General features: G+C 37.1%; 1 protein-coding gene across 2 annotated transcripts in view; it reads left to right on the forward strand.

Moving 5' to 3' along the window:
- The window catches only part of LOC129260380 (E3 ubiquitin-protein ligase HERC2-like), an 81,814-nt gene that overhangs the window by 22,511 nt on the left and 36,281 nt on the right, over positions 1 to 23,022 (forward strand). For both annotated transcript variants that reach the window (XM_064114561.1, XM_064114560.1), the window contains exons 12-28: positions 234 to 347; positions 986 to 1,157; positions 2,416 to 2,698; positions 3,168 to 3,368; positions 3,920 to 4,148; positions 4,524 to 4,878; positions 5,401 to 5,594; positions 5,923 to 6,078; positions 7,214 to 7,408; positions 7,827 to 8,012; positions 8,243 to 8,334; positions 8,669 to 9,358; positions 12,210 to 12,411; positions 13,053 to 13,270; positions 13,737 to 13,910; positions 14,450 to 14,586; positions 15,073 to 15,425. In XM_064114561.1, the coding sequence (XP_063970631.1) occupies positions 234 to 347; positions 986 to 1,157; positions 2,416 to 2,698; positions 3,168 to 3,368; positions 3,920 to 4,148; positions 4,524 to 4,878; positions 5,401 to 5,594; positions 5,923 to 6,078; positions 7,214 to 7,408; positions 7,827 to 8,012; positions 8,243 to 8,334; positions 8,669 to 9,358; positions 12,210 to 12,411; positions 13,053 to 13,270; positions 13,737 to 13,910; positions 14,450 to 14,586; positions 15,073 to 15,425 (3,951 nt within the window). The remainder of the gene's footprint in view (positions 1 to 233; positions 348 to 985; positions 1,158 to 2,415; positions 2,699 to 3,167; positions 3,369 to 3,919; positions 4,149 to 4,523; positions 4,879 to 5,400; positions 5,595 to 5,922; positions 6,079 to 7,213; positions 7,409 to 7,826; positions 8,013 to 8,242; positions 8,335 to 8,668; positions 9,359 to 12,209; positions 12,412 to 13,052; positions 13,271 to 13,736; positions 13,911 to 14,449; positions 14,587 to 15,072; positions 15,426 to 23,022) is intronic.

The following is a 23,022-nucleotide window of genomic DNA, read 5'->3' on the forward strand; positions in this document are numbered from 1 at the left end:
CCATGATGCTCCCCAATGGAATATATGATTTGAAGCCTGGCATAAGATTTATTGTTAACCCTATTAAATCCAATAATTCTGCACAATAATCCTAACCAATAGTAGAGTTCATACTTTTGGTTTTTCTAAATTGATCACTGTGATTTTTTTCTGGTTGGAATAATGCTTCATATGAACATTCATTTTTGAAAGCAGAAGATGGTTCACATTGCTTGTATTTGTTTTCATTTTAGGTAATAGTGAAGATCACCTTACTCCCAAACTTGTCAATGGGTTAAAGGAACAGAAGATTGTTCACATTGCTCTAGGAAGTAATGATGGTCAGACTCTTGCTGTTACAGATACTGGTAAGATGCACTTCAATGAGTGTCAGCTTTGCAGCATATATTTGATATTTATTAATTTTCCTTAATCTCAAGGATAATTTGATGACATAATTTGTAATTGCTTTTATGATTGCTTACATATACTTTGATTCCCCCTTTACTTAAACTCAATGGCCCATATTCTGAAGTCGGGTTTAAATTAAACCCTGGTTTAAAGTTGTGGTTTAAGTATGGAGAGCCAACTGGGACACAAATCCTTAACAGTAAACATTCAATTATTAACTCATATGACACCCAAATTGTTCGTAATTGTCTGGGAATGACAACTGACATTTATTCTTCATTATGAAATCAAAAGGAAACAAAATCTTAAACATAAGAAATATAAACTTATTTTTTTATTTCTTGGCTTCTCATAATTTTAGTACAGAGTTAGACCGTGGTCTAAGTTAAACATGACTTTAGAATACGTGCCAATGTGTTTAGGATTTGATGGAGACTTTGTACTGGTATCCGTTGGGTTTACGGTAAGGTTTATGATCTGGTACTAGACTTGGTTAGACTTTGATGTTGTCCTCAGGATAATATGTCAACATATCCCACATAAGATGTTTGAATATAGAACTTGTTACATTTGATATGATGAAATCTTTCTCTAGGACTACTATACTCTTTTGGAAATGGTGACTATGGCAAGCTAGGGCGAGGTGGTAGTGATGGATGCAAGGTTCCTAAACTGGTTGATAAACTACAAGGCCAACATGCTATCAAAGCCTGCTGTGGAAATCAGTACTCAGTCATACTCACCAAAGCTGGAACAGTCTATACCTGGTAAGTCACTATTCTGAACACGGGTTCAACTTCAGTGGACTAACTCTCTGCTAAATTTATCGGAAGCCAAACATCGTCAAAATTTGTTCACATGGTATGTTTCTTATGTTTACTGTGCTCTTTCCTAATTGGTGAAGACAATTATCTTTTCTATCCTTGCCAGACAGTTAAGAATAATTTGATAGTCAAATGACCTGATAATATGAATCTTGACTGTAAGAGATTTTTGTCACTATTGGCTATCCTTAGTTAAACTACAACTTCAGACAAAAGTTTAAATTAAACTCGACTTCAGAATATTGGCCACTGTGTCAAGGCCCTATGTGGAATCTATGTAGAAATAATAATCAGTGTTACTAAAATTGGAAAAGCAAAAGCATGATTTAATAGTCACTGTGTCAAAGTACTTCTCATATGGACAGCAATTCTTAGCGACACTAAGACTGGTATTGTGCATACATGGGAAGTCGCCCTATAATGGTGCATGCATATAGGCTGCTACACACCTTATGATTGGTTTCGACCTTATTTTGGAATGAAACGTAGTAAAATTTGGTGCTAATATTGAGACATGGAATATCTTACTGTGTAGTGTTTTAATCTTTGTACGAATACCTATAATCACATCTGTGACTATGTTATCATCCTTATTAGAACAAAAAGTGAATTTAATATCTAGTCGTAATGACGTCATAGCATCTGTACAATTAGCTACGATTTAAAACTAATTTGGCCTTTACTCCAAAGTGAAGGCTTGCAGTCATCCAAAATTGTTTTATTAGTATTCTTTTAGTTAATTTGAACCTCAAATAATTAGAATCTTTTAATTAACATATTCAGAAAATGAACAAAATGCGATGTGTTCCAAAATCATGGACCAGCAGTAAGTTGTGCGGTGGCCTTATGAGTGCATTTTAACATTTTATGAACTTGAGTTTAGGTGCATTGGATTGAACACAGTTTAAGTGAGAGCTAATAAATTGTAAAATGAACAATGGAAGACTTTCAGTCATTCGTTTCATGCACTGACTCTTTTAGATACTTCTATTTGACAGATTAGAGAACCTGAATATATAAAATTGAAAGCAAAAATATATGTCCCACTCCTTTTATCCAATTTTGATTACTTAGCCAGAAGCCTGCCCAAGCGATTCTTTTTCCCTTGTATTGTAGGAGCTGTTTGCTTTCTTTTGTGATATACTTAACTAAGCGTAGAAATGATTGACATTTTAATATTTATATTTGTTTGTTTTTAAAGGGGCAAAGGTGACTTACACAGACTTGGCCATGGGTCCGAGGAACATCAGAGATTCCCTAAGATGATTGAATCATTGCGAGGAAAGAAGATTGTTGACATCCAATCAGCAGGTTGCCATACAGTGGCCATAGCAGAGTCTGGAGAGTTCTTCTGCTGGGGACGTAACGACCAGGGTCAGTTAGGGCTTGGTGAGGCAGCATTGAAATCCAGCAAGGGAGAACCTACACTCATTGAATGCATGGAAGGGAAGAAGCTTTGTGGATTGGCTTGTGGAGTTGCTCAGGTAAATTTGCTTATCACTTAAAAAAAAAAAAAAACAGCAACAATCCCCTCTTAATTAAGAGAGATTGCATGGTATATGTACAATTCCATAAAATATCCAACCTTTTGTTAATCCGATCCTTATCTTTCTCCATTTAGACTTAGACTTGAGCCATGATGAATTGATGAATCTATATGAATTAGAAAACAGACAAATTATTTTAGAAAAGTCCTCAATATAGGGGGTTGGAAGTTTATACTTTATAACATTGCCAATATATCAAACAGATGTATTATATTATTCAATACAAGTGATTGATCTTTGATTTACTTTTCTCACTGTTATGCAGAGTATTAGTAATTGTACTTTACTCCATATGTAATCATGAGAAAGATATATTTCAATGTTTTCAGATTCTATTAGTGTTCTATGATACATTTTATATGTATCTAAGACTATCTTTATTTTTGTTTTATTATTGTATTTTCAGACTTTTGCTTGGACATCTAGTGCCCACTGGTCAGTTGGTCTTCATGTACCATTCAGTGTTGATGTTACTCGGACTACCTTTGAGAAGCTAGACTTGCTCCTACAGAGAGTTTGCGAGGGTATAGAAGGATCAGGAGACTGGCCCCCTCCACAGGAGAAGGAATGTATGGTTGTAGCTGCTCTGAATCTCTTACGGCTACAGGTATAAAAAAATAACAGATGTAACTTCTCTACTCCTGGAAAAATATCCGGAATTTTCTCTCACATGACCAGAGCAAATTGTTTTGTTTAATTTCTAACTTTCAAAAAGTAAATTTGAATAAAAGTTCACTTTAAGAGATAAGGATGGTTGACTTGAAATGTGTTTGGGAAAATATTTTTATTGAAATGTTAATTTGTTTGTATTTTAGAGTATGTTATGATAAAGTGATGTGACATTCATCAATATGAGATTTTTCAGACCAAGATATCGATGATTTCTATTCATGCAGCAGGACTGATGTATGAAAAGTTGAAAATGAACCTGAATAATACAGATTCTTTTTGGTCAATGGGTAATTGCCATAGAACAATATCTTCTGTCATTACTTTGTAATCTGAATTGAACCCACTTGGCAACTATGACAACTCTTGGAACTTACAAGGGTTATCTTTGACACTTTAGTGGTTGGTCACCCTTGACCTCATTTCCCACACCTTGGTACATGTATATGTTTAGTATAATGGGATGTAACTTTAAATTTTTATCTACAGCTTCATGTAGCTATCAGTCAGAGCCAGGATCATGAGCCTCTAGGACTAGGTCCTAAGAGCCCTCTTCTATCAAACCTGAAGCAGAGGATTGTAGAGCTTGCTAGTAAAGCAGGAATCATCACCACAGTCCAGAATGCTGCACAAGCTACCTTACAGACAGGATGGTCCATGCTGCTTCCTACTGCTGAGGAAAGGGCTAAGGCTCTATCTGCACTACTGCCCAGTGGAGGTAGGTTTCTCCTTGTTTGTTTTCTCAAATTATGGGTCACCACATTTCTTGTTGAAAGCATACTATCTATCAAACCATGTTTTATATGCATTTGAATTTGTCATTTGTGGAGTTTTATAATTGTTTTATGGTATTGTATTATTGCATTCCGTAATATATAAATGTATTTGTTGGAAATTAAAGAATTATCCTTGATGTTTTATTTATGAATATGAGATTAGTTATTGTGTTGATGGTTATCAGAATACACAACCCTTTCAAAGCTATAGATGATGATTATCAAAAATCTTTAATTTGTGTATTCATTGGCTAAAGAGGGGTCATATAAAAGAAAATAATAATCATGATATTTTCTAAATGCTATGTTTGTTACAGGGACTGAAACCATTTCAATGACACCCGGTCGTCGCTTCATGATGGATCTATTGGTTGGAAGCCTGATGGCCGATGGAGGCCTGGAATCAGCCCTCCATGCTGCTATACGAGCTGAAATCAGACAGATGGAGAACCAGAGAGAGAAGGACATAGCAGACCCTGGTAGTGAGGCTGAGATGGAGGAGGAGGATGGACTGCATCTTGGTCCAGAGGTTACCAGGGATGGTGGTGATCAGGTGCCTATAGAAGGCAGGAGGAGACATAGTAAGAGGAAGGCAATCGCTGTGGCAGCCAGTGATGATGAGAGCATCAGTATGAGTATTCCGTTGCTTCAGTTGGTCCAGCAACTATTAAGGTATGTTCAATTTGACGGAATCAAAAAGTTGTAAGAAAGTTGAATGACTATTTTGTGCCTAACCAAGCTATTTATTTGAAAGCTAAAGGATCTATCCCTGTCTGCCATCTTTAGAATTGTAATATGTATATTTTTATCCCATGTGGAAGAATTTTATTGTGGGCTATATTTTGAAATAATCCATAAAACTGCAAAATTCTTGTAAAAAGTTGTATTTGCAACTTCATATACCGGTAAATAGCATATTTAAAATAATGGTATAGAGAAGGATAACATTTATCAATCACTACTTTTCTCATAATGCATCTGCATTGACTTTATCTAAACTCTGTGAAATCACCATGTTTCAAAGAATGATATAGACAAGGATAATATTTTTCAATTAATATATTTTCTCATCTTTCCAGGAATGCTTCTTTACTGACTTTATCTAAAGCTGAAGAAAATCCTGATCGTGTTTTGAAGAATTATATAAGAGAAGGAGAATACATTTCAATCAATACTTTCCCCTTATCTTTCCAGGAATGCTTCTTCATTGACTTTATCAAAGCTCCAGGAGCTCTCGGCTGAATTCAACAAAATGGAGCCCCACCCTGATAAATCATCTGGAGTCAAATCCACCTCCCTGGAGCTCCTTCTTAAGTTCCAGCGGCTCCTGGTCCATACACTCTTCCCCTATGAGGAAGAGAAACAAAAGGCTTGTGCTCAAGGGATTGGTAAGTGGAATAATATTTCTTCCACATTCAGGGAAGTCTGAATTCAGACTTTTTCAACATATTTTAGGCCATAGAAAACACCTTTTTCATATAGGAAAGGGGTCTTTCTAGATGATTTTCAGACTCTTTAATCGTAAGTGGCATTCTTGCATATTAAAGATCAATTGTAAGATACATTTTCCCACAGACATTGCTTCAACAATATCATTAGATTATTGTTTGATGCCAGCCTCTGACCAAGTGTTCATTTGTGCTGTTTGAGAATAAATTATTTTTTAACTGTGTAAAATCATTTCATTTGGTTATATGTTTTTTAATTGATGAACAGATGCGGAGCTGTTAGGTGCTGGATCGTTGTTGAAGAAGTACATTACATTACTAGTAACGCACATCAGAGACATCATGCCAACAGCTACTAACCTTGCTGGAAGATCTCCCAAACAATTTGCATCGGTAGCAGATATCATTCAATCAGACTTATCAGGTAAGGGAGAATTTGTAACTAAAGTTTACATAATTCTTTTCCCATCATTTAACCATAATTTAACCGGGCTATTTCAGACCAGGATATATTGGGGTTGGGGGTCAATTTGACCCCCCTTCAAATTTCTGCCACTGATTGCGCGAACGCCACAAAAATTTGCACAGTCTTGTAAACTACAAGACTGTTGTAAAATTTTCAAAAATTGTTTTTAATTTTTAAAATCGATTATGCAAATAAGCATATGAAATTTGCACTAAATTTGTTTTTGTGTGTGTATGTTTTGCCTTTAATTCACTTTATATAGCTAGTACAATGCTAATTTTGGTGAAAGTATACATTTTTACATTTCTAACAAATATCTACAAAAAAATTGCTAAAACATAAAAAATTTCGTATGTATTTTATTGTTTTTCGATTCTTATGTATTTCTTTGTTTCTTTAAACCTTTGTTTTTGTAATTTTTAACTTTGTTGTGGACTCTTTTGCGATCATAAATAGCATAAGATAAATCCATTTAAACCCTCGAAAGTAAAAATAATCGTGCATTTATGATTTTTAGTTGAAGAACACAATTTGCACTGACTTTGTCCATGGAATCACGTTTTTGAGCAATATTGGGTCTGACATGCACTTACAAAATGTTGCCTAATTTCAGAACTGCAAACCCGGGCGTCGCAAATTTTGTCTCAAAAGATGCGCAAGATTTGAAAGTAAAAAAGCAGCGAGTGGCACGGTAAAAAAAAATTCGCGCAACAGCGTAGTGATAAAATTTGTTGGGGGGTCAGTTTGACCCCCCACCCAGTAAAATAATGGTGAAAACTGTATGTCTTCATGTCATGCATTGTCTAAAATACATGTATGCTCTTCCTAACTCTGTTGCAAATCTTAACTCCCATTGCTCAATAATGTCAATCTTGAACTTATCAAATTATCAATTCTAAACTATATTGCTGTCTACTAGCAATGAAACTTGATGGGTATTACATGTAAAAGATCTAGTTGTATATCTTTGATTAGCCTTGAGACACCCATGTATACAGCCACATGATAATACCTTGCCTATGTGTGATATCAATTTTACAATTATTCATAGAAATTAAAGAACAATAATATTCTGAAACATATTTGCTTGTAGGTGTTTTGCTTCCCGAGTTGGTGACTTGTTTGGTGTTGCTCCAGACCAAATGTCCTTTGATCATCCAGCGTTGTGGAGCTGTCACTGTTCTATCTAGTCTCTTGGATACCTTAGATTCTTTCAATCGTTTAGCTCCTGCTCTTGAGAAAGAGGATTCTGATGACCTAGCCTGGCCTGGCCTCTCTGCTCCTATTAGTATGTATTCCTCTGTGCAGGGTTTCAATATTGTTCTCCCTAAGTGTTTAAATATGAAAGATATCTCAAAACAATTTGTCATATACATATTCAAGAACAGATTTTAAAACTGATTGATTTTCAGAATTGGGTAAAACAGTTAATTCTAAATTAATTTACAAGATATATTTCAGTACTTGGAGCAATTTTATTATGGTCATTTCAATTTTTGATTATCATCTTGTTTGTTTTTTGGGCAAGGCAACTTACTGCTGGATAAATATATGACATCCACGGTCATAGCCTTGATGAACTTAAATTAATAAAGACTTTGGTTTGAGGTGGTTGTTAAACCATTGTTATATCCTTTGATAAGGTAGGAAAATTTCCATTGATATTCCAAATTACTATCAAGTTCTTCACTAAATAACCTTCCCAGGAACGCCTGTGAGTCTACCATCTGAACCAAACTCCCCTGATGAGCTTCCAATGATCCGTAAAGCAGATCTTGAGAACCATAACAAGGATGGCGGACTGTGGGTTGTCATCGACAGCAAGGTGTATGACTTGAAAGACTTTCATGAAGGAGCTCCATGTGGAAGTGATACCCTACAGCAGTATGCAGGTGGGTGATAGCGGTGATGGTGTTGGTGGTTGTGATGTGGTGGTTGTGATGGGCTGTGGTTTACCATACTGCAGGTTCTTGTGGAAGTGATACCCTACAGGAGTATGTAGGTTGGAAGGACGGTGATGATGATGGTGGTGGTGATGGTGGTCTTTATCCAAGAGGAAGGGTAGAGATGTTTTTAATTTTAGATACATGTAAACTGTGCTAAATGCTTTGCTTTCTTGCAGCTCGAGATGCTACAGAGGCTTTCCATGCTGCTCATGAATCACCAGAGGTGCTCCAGCTAAGAGAACAATATCTTGTTGGAGTGTATGTAGAGGTGAGTTAACAAGCATTTTTAAATTCATATCTTTCCCAATCATTGTCTTATTTTGATGATAACTCAGAAAACAAATGTTGTTATTCCTTTCACCTTTTCTCTAAAAGGAGCGTGTTACCATACTTTAAGAAGTGTTTTCCTAATGCCTTTCAGTAGCAAGTACAATTTCGAAAGTAGCAAATATTGTTCAAAGGATTTAGCTGTACAGATTGCATATATATTCGGGCCATTCATGTAGTATGTGTATATAGCTTTCAAAACTGAAAATATTTAACTTCGAGGTACGTTACCACAGATCTATAATTTATTTTTATTTCAATCTTCCACCCCGTAGCCTGAGCAGGATGAAGTCTTGATGTCTACCAGCAGTGTGATTTCTTCTCCCTTGATGGATACAGAGAGAGCTCTGGGACTTTTACTTGGCCTTCATTCTTGCCATCAAGCCAGGAGCCTTCCTCTCATACCTCCAGAGGTGGAGTACCAGACATGGCTCAAGTCACGTCTCTTCAGCAGTGGCATGCAGCTTGGCCAGCGACCCAGCTTCTTTGATCGTGGGAGTGAATCCGACCGTTCGGCGGATCAGACCCCATCCATGATGACCTCACCCCTGCAGGGTTCAGCACCACAGCTCCACAAACTGGAAGACAACATGAAGTCGTTCTCACGTTGCGCCTCGCAGGCGGACATCGCCAAACCCTTCCTGCAGGCCCTTGCAGAAGGTCGTCTCCAAGACATCAATGTGAAGACATTCCTTGCTCAGTGTGATAGATACTGTCGCTCACATCATCACATCCTACCCATTGAGTTCTCACCAACCCACAGCATTGAGGTGGTTTGCCGTCTATTGATGGCTTGTATTCTCAAGCACCATGATCTAGGACATGTTGCTCTGGCTGTAGTAGAGCATAGTCTCCAGACAGAAGGTGTCCCAACGGTTGTACACAGACATCATCACACCTTTGTACCAAGATCCATTGCTGATGTCTGTAAAGTGGCATTCCAGGCCAAACGCAATCTTGTCAAGGTAATTTGATGCTTCCAATGTTAAGTTGCATTTCAATGTTAAGGTCACTTTCTTGAGAGTTGCTCTAATCTGAATTTGAATGTTCTTAAGGGAAATCATTTAGAATACAAACTGGATGGTTCCGTTTTAAAAACTGTGGTTCATATTTGGTAAATAACTGATTCTAAAGGAAAAATGAACAAGACCTTGGCAAACGGTTGCCTTAAACAAGAACAGCCGGTTATATGGAAAACAGCTCTGGGTGTAATCAATTGAAATAGCTTTTTTTTATTATATTTCTGATGTCTTGCTCCAGAATTCTTTTCATGTTGACTCACATTTCATATGATTTGTAAAGGGTCCATCAGATTCTTTCATAGTAAAGGGCTTTATCTAGACTGTACAATGAAAGCTCTAGCCTTTGGTATCCTTTATCGGCGAAAGGGGTTACTACATCAAGTGTATTTAGTTGATCCTCCATCTATAGTTGTAGTGCAAGTTGAGTGCTTCTACATGAACGCGTCATCATTAGCACTAGGTATAACTATTGTCTTTTCAAAGAATGACCACCTTCTTCATTCAGGATATGCAGTTGGCCCTCTCTACTTATAAAAATTGAACTTCTCAAACAATCATTTCATTGAGCAAGACAATGAGTTCTTAATCTACAGTAATCCCTCATATAACAACCTGCTCTCAATGAAGATAATCTGAAAGTGCTTTTGAAAGGGCTTCTCTTGTATGTGGACATATTTGATGAGATGAAACTAAGGCATAGAGCTTAGCATGTATTTTCATATACTGTTGAATAGCTTGTAACAATACAGACTTGATTCCAATTACATAACCTATTTAAAGTTATCTTTATGTATAAAACATTATTAAATATGACTTTTATTGCAACTATTTTCCCCTCCTATTTGAATGTAAATGCTAGTGACAGACTCATTGTGCATGGCATAAAAATTAAGCCTGAGTCATATCGATTATTTTGAAAACCGGTGTTCGACAGCTTTAATTCGATCGAACATCGATGCATCGAAATTTGAAGGCGGGGAAAATCGAGTCATTTTTTTTGCTCCGGCCGGCCGTCGATGCATGTGCTATGCATGCACTACATGCACTGACGCTCTGCGCTGGCCGGGTGAGCGTTGCAAAAGCAGATGACAGAGCAAAGTTTGTTTGTATTTTCCATGATCACAAAACACAAAAAAGGCCGGGGAGCAATGCAGAATTCTTCCCAAAATATCTTCAACAATGATATTGGCAGATGATAACATATAAGTTTAAAATGAAACAATATTAAAGACATGAATCACGCAGAGTCGATCCGAATGATTTTCGGTCAACTAGCATTCGCAGTCCAGACTCGCGCACACACCAACCCCGTCCGCAGCCCCGTACACTCACTCTCCCGAAACGACAGGCGTGCATGCTTGCCAGCGCCGTCTTTAACAAGTGCAAACAGCGGGGAGAGCGCTGTAACTTGCCTGAGATTGTATAGTTGGCGGGGTAGTTGGATCCAAAATTAGCTCCAAATAAATTGATGGGAATAAATACGTAATTTTCTCTGGATGGTCATTTGAATTGGTGTTCAATGCTGATATAACGATTGTGAGGAAAGATTGTGGAATGTGAGTTCTGAGTTCTGACGATGTTCGAGACTTAATCCTGTCTCCTGATGATGATAATCCATTTTTTTAGACACAAGAGCTTGTGATAGAAATAAATACGAATGTCTTGGATCGAGCTCTAAATTCATATAAATTATTATTGGATATTAAATAATTACGATTTAATAAGATTTTATGGCCATACTAAAAATATTGACGATGTCAGCAAAGTATGTTATGTTTATATGGAAGAATTAATAGTATTATACTGGCATTATTTTTATTTTTTATTCCATCTCTGGACGTCTCCGAGCTCCGAGAAAAGAAGCACAATGCGCATGCGCGTTCGATGACGTCTGACATATTTTCCATTCATGAAATCAGAGCCCAAAGTTGGGCACAAACAAGCTTCAAATTGATGGGAAAAAATATCAAAAGTAATTTTTCTCTGTTTTGTCATGTAAAATATTATTATATAGTGATATTACGATCTTCAAAAGAGTTTCTACATGTTGACAATGTTCGATAATCAATCCTGACGTGATAATTATTTTTTTAGACAAGTGCACTCACTCAAGTCGGTCGTCATGTGATGTCCGCCATTGAAAATTGAAAGAAAATACAAACGTTTCACATCAAGCTCTAAATTCATATTAATGATTATCATATGCAAATTATTGTTAAATATTACGATTAAATCTTGTTCTATGGTGATGATATCAATATTGTTCATAAAAGCAAGATTTACTTTACATTGATCGCATCAATTTTCCGGCCATTTTCTGATTTGATTAAAGCACAGTACTGCGCATGCACGATCAATGGCGACTTCCATTCATAAATTCATCGTGCATAGATTATCTCGGCACGAGCAGGCGAGCCGGGCAGACGAGTAAGACTCGAACTATGATCAAAATAAACTTCAAATTAATGGTGAATAGGCATCATAATTACACAATTGGTTTCATTTTGGGGGCAATATAAATGAAGTAAGTAGTAGTCAAGTGGGATATTACTGTTTATTTTGATGTTTGATTGTGTGAACGAAATGAATCGGCCGGCAGATGTATTATTATTTTTTTTCGATGCGCCGATTTTGCAAAATCTGCACCGGCGTTCGATGACATCAATCGAACACCGATTTTAAAATCGATTCGACTCAGGCTTAATAAAAATAGATTTGAAAGTATAATCATGTATCAAAGAAAGTGTAATTGGCCCAACATTGATTCTCATTTATGCCCCTGTTTTGTCTTTAGACTCATCAGGAGAAGTCTGTAGGGTATGAAGAACTATGTATGCCTGTGATAGAGAGACTAAGGTTCCTGTTTAATGAGCTCCGACCAGCCATTGCCAATGAGGTGTCAGCTCTATCACGTCTCAAGGTTCTGAACACACCACCAAGATGGAAGAAGGTTGTACAGAGAATGATCAGAGAAAAACGAGCAGCAGCCTCTGCAGGTAAGGTCAAAGGTCAAATGTCAGTTCTACAAGATCAAGGGTTGAGAGCTGGGTAAAACGCCAGTGTGCATACTTGCCATTGTTCACCTAGGGGACCATCAGCCATTGAAGTTCTATCTGATGGACTTAGTAATGAAATTTCTGTGCTTACATTAATTAGGTTACTAATTGATAAAAGCAGCACCTCAAACACCTTGTTACATGAGCATTGCTCTACTTTTGATCAACTCTGTGTCTGTCAAAGTTAATTAGGACATGAGGGAAGTCCTGATAGTTCAGTTCTTTGGATTCATTTTCGATAATCATCCTAGTCTTGAGATAACGTCCTCAAATTTAATAGACAGACATACAGTGAGTCTGCATGAATTTGACCTATAATCACCATTAGTCAAGATCGGAATATGCAAGACATGTTTCATTGACATAGATCTTTAAAGTCAAACAAGTTTCTGTGGTTCAAAGAGAATCAAATGAGACAAATTATCCTATATTTTGTTGGCATACATTAGCATGCACAGATTTTGCTGGTCATGAACTAAAGATTGTATTGATAAAAAAAAATATATAAATATAATACAAGACTCCTTTCCACTCTCGCAGTTTAGAGAATCATTGGTAATTTTGAAAACTTTTTGTTGAAGGAGGAGCAAGAGGAGACAAGGAGTACAAAGAGAGCCAGCTCAAGGCCGAGTGTGATCCATCTGATGATCCAGACTCAATGACATCATCTACCACATCAGCTACCACACCTACCACAGGCCCTACCACACCGGCAGGGGCTCCTAACGGTGGAGTGGTCAAGATCTTCCCTGGTAAACCAAGTCAACATGGCAAGACAGAAAGGAAACTCAAAGATAGGGTAGGTTATTACATTTCTTTATTTTTCCTGGGGCCCGTTGCAGAAAGAGTTGCATTTAAATGCAAGCCAAACAATCAATCGCAAGTCCCAAATGCGCGTTGTTGATTGATTGGAAATCAAGTTGCGCATGATTTTTAGAGTTGCGATTGATTGCAACTCTCTTTGCAATGTTCCCCGGGTTTCCTGCAAATGATGTGATCAGGGGAGGGGGATATTCACTAACTTCTAAAAATCAACTTTAAGCAAGATGCAGTAAATTTTCTGGGTATTTTCATTGGTCTACAGCTTTGAAAAATTGATTTTAGCTGTTTGTGAATTGCCCTTGTTTTCTTAGAGAGCCTTTCACTTAAAATATTTCATTTGAAGCCATTTTCATGATCCTTTTTTTTTCTACAAAGTGCTTTTGATCTTTCACACACTGTCTGATATTGATACAACATTTCATTTATGTTGATTTCATTTGTAGGATTCCTGGAAATCAGTAGCCAATGCCATCACCAGCGCTCGTAAGTTCAAGTGGTTGAGACAACGTATGACAGGTTCTGCTTCCCAGACAGCACTCATGACTGAAATCATTGAATTTGCTATACAATCAGAGAATGTCAATGTGGAGAAACTCAGAAGAGCCCTCTACTGTCAGGTAAGTCCTTCATTCACCTTCAAATATTTATTGTCCATGTTGAATTTGAAGAAGGTAAATTTATCAGCTAGTCCTTAGGTGTTTTTTGTTTCTCATCTTGTCTGTTTAGAATTTCAGAATTCTCCTGAAAGAACTTTCTGTAAGGTGTGTAAAAATCTACACAAATTTTCCCTTCACTTGGTGAACAAGTAGCTAACTACATGTATATGCGACATAATAATTCTATAACATTATTTCTGTCATTAGCACATACTAATATGAAAACTTGTTATACAACCATGCCACCATTTGTAGTTCATATCAAATCTATGAATGAAGTAGTTGTGACTTGAGTCCACCCCCCAAAAAAAAAAAGAAGAGATGTTACAGACCCTGGTCATGTGATAACATTTTATTGAACAATATACTTCTTAATCCTCTTCAATTCAACCAATGATTACACTACTACTCTTTTTATCTCTTTATGCTCTTCATCATGTGAATTTGTGATTGCATGTCTTTGTCAGTGTAATATGTATTGATTGATTATCTTTTTATAGTTGGAGAGAGCTGAATGCAGACTAGAAGGTTCTGAAGCCATGATAGCTCAGCTAAAGAAACAAGATCTGATCCCTTCAGTACGATATGCTATGCTGTGTGGCTGGCAGGGGCTACTCGAACCAGATAAAGATCCAAAGTAAGATATCCAGGATATCAACTTTCCATTATCTTATGATTGCCTAACCCTTATTTGAAAAAGAAAAAAATTTCAGTGTTATAGAAAAGGATTTAATGTGATTAATTTTTTTTCTCGGGTCTTCTGTGATTTTGCAAACTTTGTAATTAAGTAGTGGTTATCAACAATTATTACGAGATATTTTGATTTATTTACTCTTTTGATGCATAACAGTAAACAGTGCAGTGCACTTAAGAAAAAGCCAACATTAATACAAGTTTTTATAAATGCATTTCCTGTTAGATTCCTATGTTTGTTTGTTTCAGATGCAAGATAAATCAATGACACAAGTGAGTCTTCCATAAACTCATTGTCAATTCTACCTCTTAATACAGAACTTATCATTCTTTTTTGGTTATTATTGGACGCTTATCACCAACATGTAGAGAACCTTTAGGGATATGATAATAGCACCTATTCATATCTGTGACCTTCTTTTCTCTTCAGTGCCTCCTGGAACTGTTTGAGCAACGTAAACCTGATCCCTCCCTACGATCGCATCGTACTCCAGACCTCATTTGCCAAACTGAACCGATGGTCCATCGACCACCTCCGAACCCTCATCTTAGATACCCAGGAGAGTCTTGATAGTCATGCTACCAAACCCATGGCTCAGGGTGGTCTAGGAACACCCTTAGGGAGTGAAGATGAGAAGGCCATGACCTTAGGAACCCTTCCTCAAGCTCGCTTTGTTCTTGCTATGCTTGGTCTCCTGACAACGGAGCAGCCTGCTAGTGGTATCAGTCTCCTGCTCAACTCTGGACTATTGGCCCTACTACAGTCACTACTCAGACTAGCTGGTGAGTTACTTTTTTGTCATCATTGGTAAAATGATAATCGGATTGTGATGCTTCAACTAGTTCCTTTTTTTAATTGTTGTTGCTTATCATTTTATTTACAAGTGGCATTAAGAATTTAACATATTTTTTTGTACGATGAAACAATAAAGAAGTTTTTCAAGATGTTTAATTTGGAGTAGGCCTGGGAGTAAAATTTGATCCATCGAAGCATTCGATCAGTTTGCCAACAATCGGCACTCGAATGTTACTTTTTACACTAATCGAATGTTTGCCAGATGATGATTACTGATTTGAAACATTCGATTATCAAAAGTACATGACTGTAAACTTAGATTTTTGAAAACAAAGTGCAAGATATCAAATGAAAATTATGCTAAAATTAACGAATTCCAAAGATCGTATCTCTTTCATGACACACGATGATGACTAAGCCGCGGCGACCGCGCACAATTCAGATGTGTTGGGCTGATGTGCATGTACGTCTCTATAGGCGCTGTGCTGGACGCACTGAGTCGGGTGAGCTCAGTTTGCTCATTATACATTGTATGTGATTACAGCCACGCCCAATAATCATTCCAAAAGCACTAACAAATACGCCCATATTGTCATAATAGTTAACTTGTACGCGAATCCTCTGAATCAGTCCTGAGAAGCCACACCTCAGTATCGAACTTGCTATATTATGATGGGTAGGGCCTAGTGAGGGGGTTTCCCAATGACAAATTCGGTGCAAAAGCACTACAAATACTGCACATCCATTCCCACTAATTCCCACCCTATGGGCGGGATGTCAGCACAAGTACGAAATGCAATACACAGCACATCCATTTCCAGGCACGGGCATATTTCTCATTTTCCTTTCCTATTGGTTCTTTGATTGGGCTTATGGGTGGGATTTATGATAAAAGTCAGCGCAATCATGAACATAATTATTATGTAGATTACGTACGCAATACGATACATGTACATGCACAGGACATCCATTCCCAGACACGTGCAGTTCTCACTCTCCTTTGCTATTGGTCCTTTGAGTGGGCTTGTGGGCGGGATCTAAGTTCGTATCAGTGCAAGTCTAACATACGTAATAGTATACATACAACACATCCATTAATCAGTCATGCGCAGTTCTCAATATCCTTTGCTATTCGTTCTTTGAGTGGGACCATGGGCGGGATCTACGTTCGCACCAGCACAAGTACTAACATACGTAATACATACATCACATCCATTCCCAGTCAGCGCAAGTACTAACATACGTAATACATACATCACATCCATTCCCAGTCACGCGCAGTTTTCAATCTCCTTCCCGCTATTCGTTCTTTGAATGGGCTTGTGGGCGGGATCTACGTTCGCATCAGCGCAATACATACAACACGTCCATTCACAGTCACGCACAGTTCTCAATCTCCTTTGCTATTCGTTCTTGGAATGGGCTCATGGGCGGGACCTACATGTATGTTCATATCAGCGCAAGTACTAACATACGCAATACATACATACAACACATCCATGCATTCTAGAGGTCACGCACATAGTTCTCAAACTCCTTGTTATTCATCCATTGTGTGCACTCATGGGCGGGATTTATGACATACCAGAGCAAGTGCAAGCATAGCTAATACATACAACACATCCATGCACCATATAGCGGTCACGCACAGTTCTCAATCTCCTTTGCTATTCGTTCATTGTGTGCAGTGAGGGCGGGATAAATGACAAAACAGAGCAAGTACATGTTCCTTGTATGTACATACAATGCATTTATTCCAAGTTCCACTCCCATCATGCCCCCTGCGGGTTCGGGGATTAAAGAATAGACCCGCTGCATTCTCTGCATGTCGTAAGAGGCGACTAAAAGAGACGGTCTGTTTGCCGTGGACTGCGACCCGTGTTGGGGGAGAAAGGGATCCTGATGATTGAGTGGATGGTGTGACTGCGGTCCTCCTGAAACAACACGTCATTTTGGCCCTGGATTCTCCTAGTCGGGAGGTTTTATAGGCCTGGTTAAAATCAATCGGCTGGTGGTGTTCAGCCCTAAGATGCTATTTTAACTGGTTTATTTCTTGTTGTCTCTCGATGTGTATTTTTGGGTTCTGTGTTGTTTGATCTCAAGCGATGTGATAGTTTGAACTTGGATTCTTTTGACACTACTTTCAATTTACTTTGGTATAGTATCTTAGAAGGCAACTGCTTAAACAGGTCAATCAGGGTGGATTTTGGTTTGCTCTGAGTATAGCACTGCTGTATCTCTGGCGTCAGTATAAGTGATTATCCTTATATATATATATATATGACGTCCCCTTGTTGGACTCCGATGGTGGGTGGGGAGCAATGGTGCTGAATTAAAAAAAGAATAGTATGGCTAATTTCAACAAACAATCCAATAAGCGGAGTAGAAGTAATTCCAATGATGGTACTGAGCCAGTTAACTTCCCACGTTTTCTGGTCATTCAGGGTAGTGATCCAAATAAACCACTCAAACTATCGCCATTTGCTATAAATAAAGGTGTCGAGTCATTAGCTGGACCTGTGAAATCAATCAAAAGGTTAAGATCAGGTGATATTCTGGTGGAAGTCGAGAGAGCTGGTCAGGCGAGTAATTTGCTCAAGACCGACAAATTTGTCAATATTCCTATTAAAGTCTCACCACATAAGACCTTAAACTCGTGTAAAGGGGTTGTTCGCTGCCCTGAACTTAGAGACTGCGACGATGATGAAATTCTTGAGGAACTTGCTGATCAGCAAGTAATCGATGTCTATAGAGTAACAGTCAATCAGAATGGAATTAAGAAACCAACTAATACCTTGTTTCTAACCTTTAACAGATCTACCATTCCTCCATATATCAAGGTTGGCTATTTGCGAGTAAAGGTGGATATTTACATCCCAAACCCCATTCGATGCTTCAAGTGCCAAAAATTTGGCCATTTCAGAAGCTATTGTCAACTGAATGAGTGTTGTGAGAATTGTGGCAAGGAAGATCATACTGGCTCTTCCTGCCAAGTTCCATCAAAGTGTATTAACTGTGGTGGCAGTCATCCTGCTAATTCTCGGTCGTGTCCAAAGTGGATCGAGGAGAAAAGAATCCAGGAATTGAAAGCTTTGGGTAACCTATCCTATCCTGAAGCACGGAAGCTGTATCAAACACAACATACTCAAAGTTGTTCATACGCAGATAAGACCAAACAAAGTACTGGAGGAACTAACCAACAATCTAAAGTAACTCAACAGCCTAAGGCTACAGCTACTACCCAAACTGACATAACTTGGTTAAATGGTGATTTCCCTGTGACTCTTGAAAATAATAAAGCAACAAATACAGAGAAACCTAAATCTCAAACTAAAAAACAAGATCAACAGAAGAAGGGGCAGACTAAGACTAAGGATGGTCGCCGAAGTCGAAGTCTCTCCCGGGATCCTCCCACTAGAAATACTTCAAGTAATCAAGAAACTAAAAAACCATCAACTAAAGTGAAAAGTAAACTTCAGATAAATGTAACAAAACCAAAGTTAACTGACTCAGTAGTAACTAAAAATAAATATGATGTATTATCAATTGAGAGAGATGATGATATGGATATTTCTCCAATTCATCAACCCTCCTCTAAAATTAAACTGGTTCAAAAATTAGATAATACGTAAATGTATTATCATGGGAAGGAAAAAGCCGTTATTCAATGGAACTGTCGAGGAGTAAAACCTAATTATGAAGAAATCAAATGTCTTTTAATTAATCATAATCCATATGTTATGTGTTTACAAGAAACGTTTTTGAGAGATTCAGATAATATTTCATTTAGGGGTTATGATATGTTTAATAAAACTAGTACTTCTTTGATAGATGGTAGACCTATTGGAGGTTCATCAATATTGATTAAGAAAGGAATCCCACATGAAGCTCTTGTACTTCATACTAATCTACAAGCTGTTGCAGCTAAAATAACTCTCCACTGCACTTTTACAATATGTTCCATATATATTCCACCTAGACATGAACTTTCAGAAGCTGAATTAGTTAGACTAGTTAACCAGCTTCCTGTACCTTTTTTGTTAGTAGGGGATTTTAATGCTCACAGTTCCCTTTGGGGCTGTCAGAACTCAAATAGATTAGGTAATATTGTTGAGCTAATGCTTGAACATTTTGATTTATGTCTTTTAAATGACAATTCTCCTACATATCTTCATCCAGCCTCTGGTTCCATGACGGCTATCGATATATCTATTTGTTCACCTAATATTTTTATGGATTTCCAATGGAAAGTCCATAGTGAGCAATGTGGTAGCGATCACTTCCCTATTCTTATTGAAATTGTAAGACCTTTGCCAGAGGAAAAAGTTCCTAAATGGCAACTCCACAAAGCAAATTGGGATGCTTTCTCAAATCTGTGTTTATTAAATATTAATCATGATAATTTTCAGGATACAGAGGATCCTCTTGCTTTGTTCTCTCATACATTACATGATATAGCTACCAATACGATACCAAAATCTGGTTCTTCTCATCGTAAACATAACCCTTGGTTTAATGCTGAATGTAAAGAAGCTGTTAAATGTCGTAAAAAGGCCTTAAGGAAATTTAAAAAATACCCAAATAATGACAATTTACAAAAATATTGAGAAACAAGAGCAAAAACACGCAATATTATCAAGAAAAATAAACGTCAATCTTGGAAAAATTATGTTTCTAAACTGAATATTCATACTCCCCTTAATAAAGTGTGGGAAATGGTGAGGAAAATATGTGGAAAACATCTGAATAATTCTGTATCTTATTTGACTAAATCGGATGGTGTTAAATGTACAGAAAGGACAGATATTGTTAATTTACTGGCAGAGGAATTTGAACATAACTCATCATCTAATCATTACTCTCCTAAATTTCAGATTTATAAAAATCAAGCAGAAAGTCAGCAACTCAATTTTTTATCAAATAATGTAAAGGATTATAATATCCCATTTACTATCTCTGAGTTGAAAAACTCACTCGGTAAATGTCATGATACTGCAACTGGTCCAGATGAAATTCATTATCAATTTCTAAAACATCTACCAGAAGCATCTCTTTTAGTTCTATTAGATATATTAAACAAAATTTGGAGAACAGGTGACTTCCCAGATTCGTGGCGGGAAGCTACTATTATTCCTATTCCGAAACCTGGTAAGGATGCATCTAAGCCTACGAATTATCGTCCCATTTCCTTGACTAGTTGTCTTTGTAAAACCATGGAAAGAATGATTAATGCCCGATTAGTTTGGTTCTTGGAGAAGCGTGGTTTGATTTCAAAGTTTCAAAGTGGTTTCCGTCATAATCGAAGCACTGTTGATCAACTTATTCGCCTTGAATCTTTCATTCGTGATGGCATTATTCGAGGTCACCATGTGGTATCTGTCTTTTTTGATCTTGAAAAGGCCTATGATACTACTTGGAAGTATGGAATTATGAGAGACCTTTTCAATCTTGGGTTGAGGGGCAGGTTGCCCATTTTCATTCAGAATTTTCTTTCGAATCGTGTGTTTCGAGTCCGCCTAGGGTCAACTTTTTCAGAATTACACAATCAGGAAATGGGTGTTCCTCAAGGTAGCATACTTTCTGTTACTTTGTTCTTATTGAAGATCAATAGCATTGTTGACGTTGTAAATCCTAGGTTTGATAAGTCCTTGTTTGTGGACGACTTCTGTATTTCTTGTTCGTCACGAAATATGTCGACCATTGAAACAGTATTACAAAATTGTCTAAATAGAATTGAAAGGTGGGCAGATGAGAATGGTTTCCGCTTTTCAAAAACCAAGACAGTTTGTGTACATTTTTGTACTAAACGATCAGTGCATCCAGATCCTAAAATTAGAATAAATGGCTCTATCATCCCTGTAGTTCAACAAACTAAATACCTAGGCTTAATCTTTGATAATAAACTCAATTTTAAAGCTCATATTGATTATGTAAGACAAAAGTGTCATAAAGCTTTAAATCTTTTGAAGGTTGTGTCCAAAATGGATTGGGGTGCTGATCGCATTGTCCTCCTCCGTTTATATAGATCTTTAGTTAGATCTAAGCTTGATTATGGCAGTGCAGTTTATAGTTCCGCCCGAAAGTCATATCTTGAAAAATTGAAACCCATACAGAATCAAGGACTTCGACTTTGTCTAGGAGCATTTCGTACATCTCCTATGGAGAGTCTTTATGTGGAGGCTAATGAACCCCCCTTACATCTAAGATACGAAAAACTCTCTTTACACTATGCGATAAAGTTAAAAAATAACTCTCATAATCCGACATATGATTGTACATTCACGCCACGATATATTCATTTTTATACTAGTAAACCATCAGCCATCAAAACTTTTGGTTTACGTACTAAAGAAGCTTTAACACATATACTGGATGCTACTAACGTAGCTCCTTCCTTGATATCTAATATTCCACCATGGATGATTGCTGAACCAGTAATTGATTTTACACTAAGAACATATAAAAAGGGTTTTACAAGTGATTTAGTTTTCCTAAATAAATTTGGAGAAATAAGACATAAATATAGTAATTATCGTGCAATCTATACAGATGGATCAAAACACCAGAATAAAGTAGGTGCGGCTTGTATCAGTGGTCCTATACAAAGACAAGTTAGATTGCCAGATAGTTCTTCCATATATACTGCTGAGTTATTAGCTTTGAAAATGGCTTTAGGTGTTGTAGAAAACTGTGTCGGTAGACTTTTTGTTATTTATACAGATTCTTTGTCTTCTTTAACGGCATTAAAAAATAGAAATCATAAACATCCTTATATTGTTCAGTTATTGGAAATTCTGTATAAACTCAATACACTAGGTAAACGAATAATATTTGTTTGGATACCAAGCCATACAGGTATTCAAGGTAATGAAAAAGCTGATAAGTTAGCTAAAGAAGCTTTAGATCTGGATATAACAGAAATACAGATACCTTACACTGATCTAAAATCAAAGGTTAATACTTATATTAGAAATAAATGGCAAACATCATGGGATCTAAATCCTAATAATAAACTCCATCAACACCAACCAAGACTTGAATCACAAAATACTCTTCCATTAGCTAAACGACGGGAAGACATTGTATTGACCCGTGCTCGTATTGGACATTCTCACTTAACACATGCATATTTATTTGCAGGAGAAAATCCACCTCAATGCATATCATGTAATTGTACACTTACAGTAAAACACATCCTCATTGAATGTGTTGATTTTGCACATATTCGTACTAACTTTTATGATGTTCCTGACCTTAAGATATTATTTAGAGATATTTCACGATTATGTATTGTAAATTTCCTAAAGGAGATCAATCTGTTTATTAGATTTTAGGTGGGAAACTGTTCGATTCCCAATCACAACAGGTATACCCTTGGGCAAGGTATTTTATTCCAATTGTCTAGTCTTTCGGAGGAGACTCTAAGCCGTCGGTCCCGTGTAAGGGAGAGTCACACCATTTGCACGTTAAAAAACCTACTCCTCTTTTCGTAAAGAGTAGGGAAGTTATCCCGGGGAAGTAGTTAACATATTAATTTATTGCTGATAATCACTTATTTATAATCCTGTTCCTTTGTAAAGTTGC

Source organism: Lytechinus pictus, unplaced genomic scaffold, assembly GCF_037042905.1.
Source record: "Lytechinus pictus isolate F3 Inbred unplaced genomic scaffold, Lp3.0 scaffold_19, whole genome shotgun sequence".
Classification (NCBI taxonomy): Eukaryota; Metazoa; Echinodermata; class Echinoidea; order Temnopleuroida; family Toxopneustidae; genus Lytechinus; species Lytechinus pictus.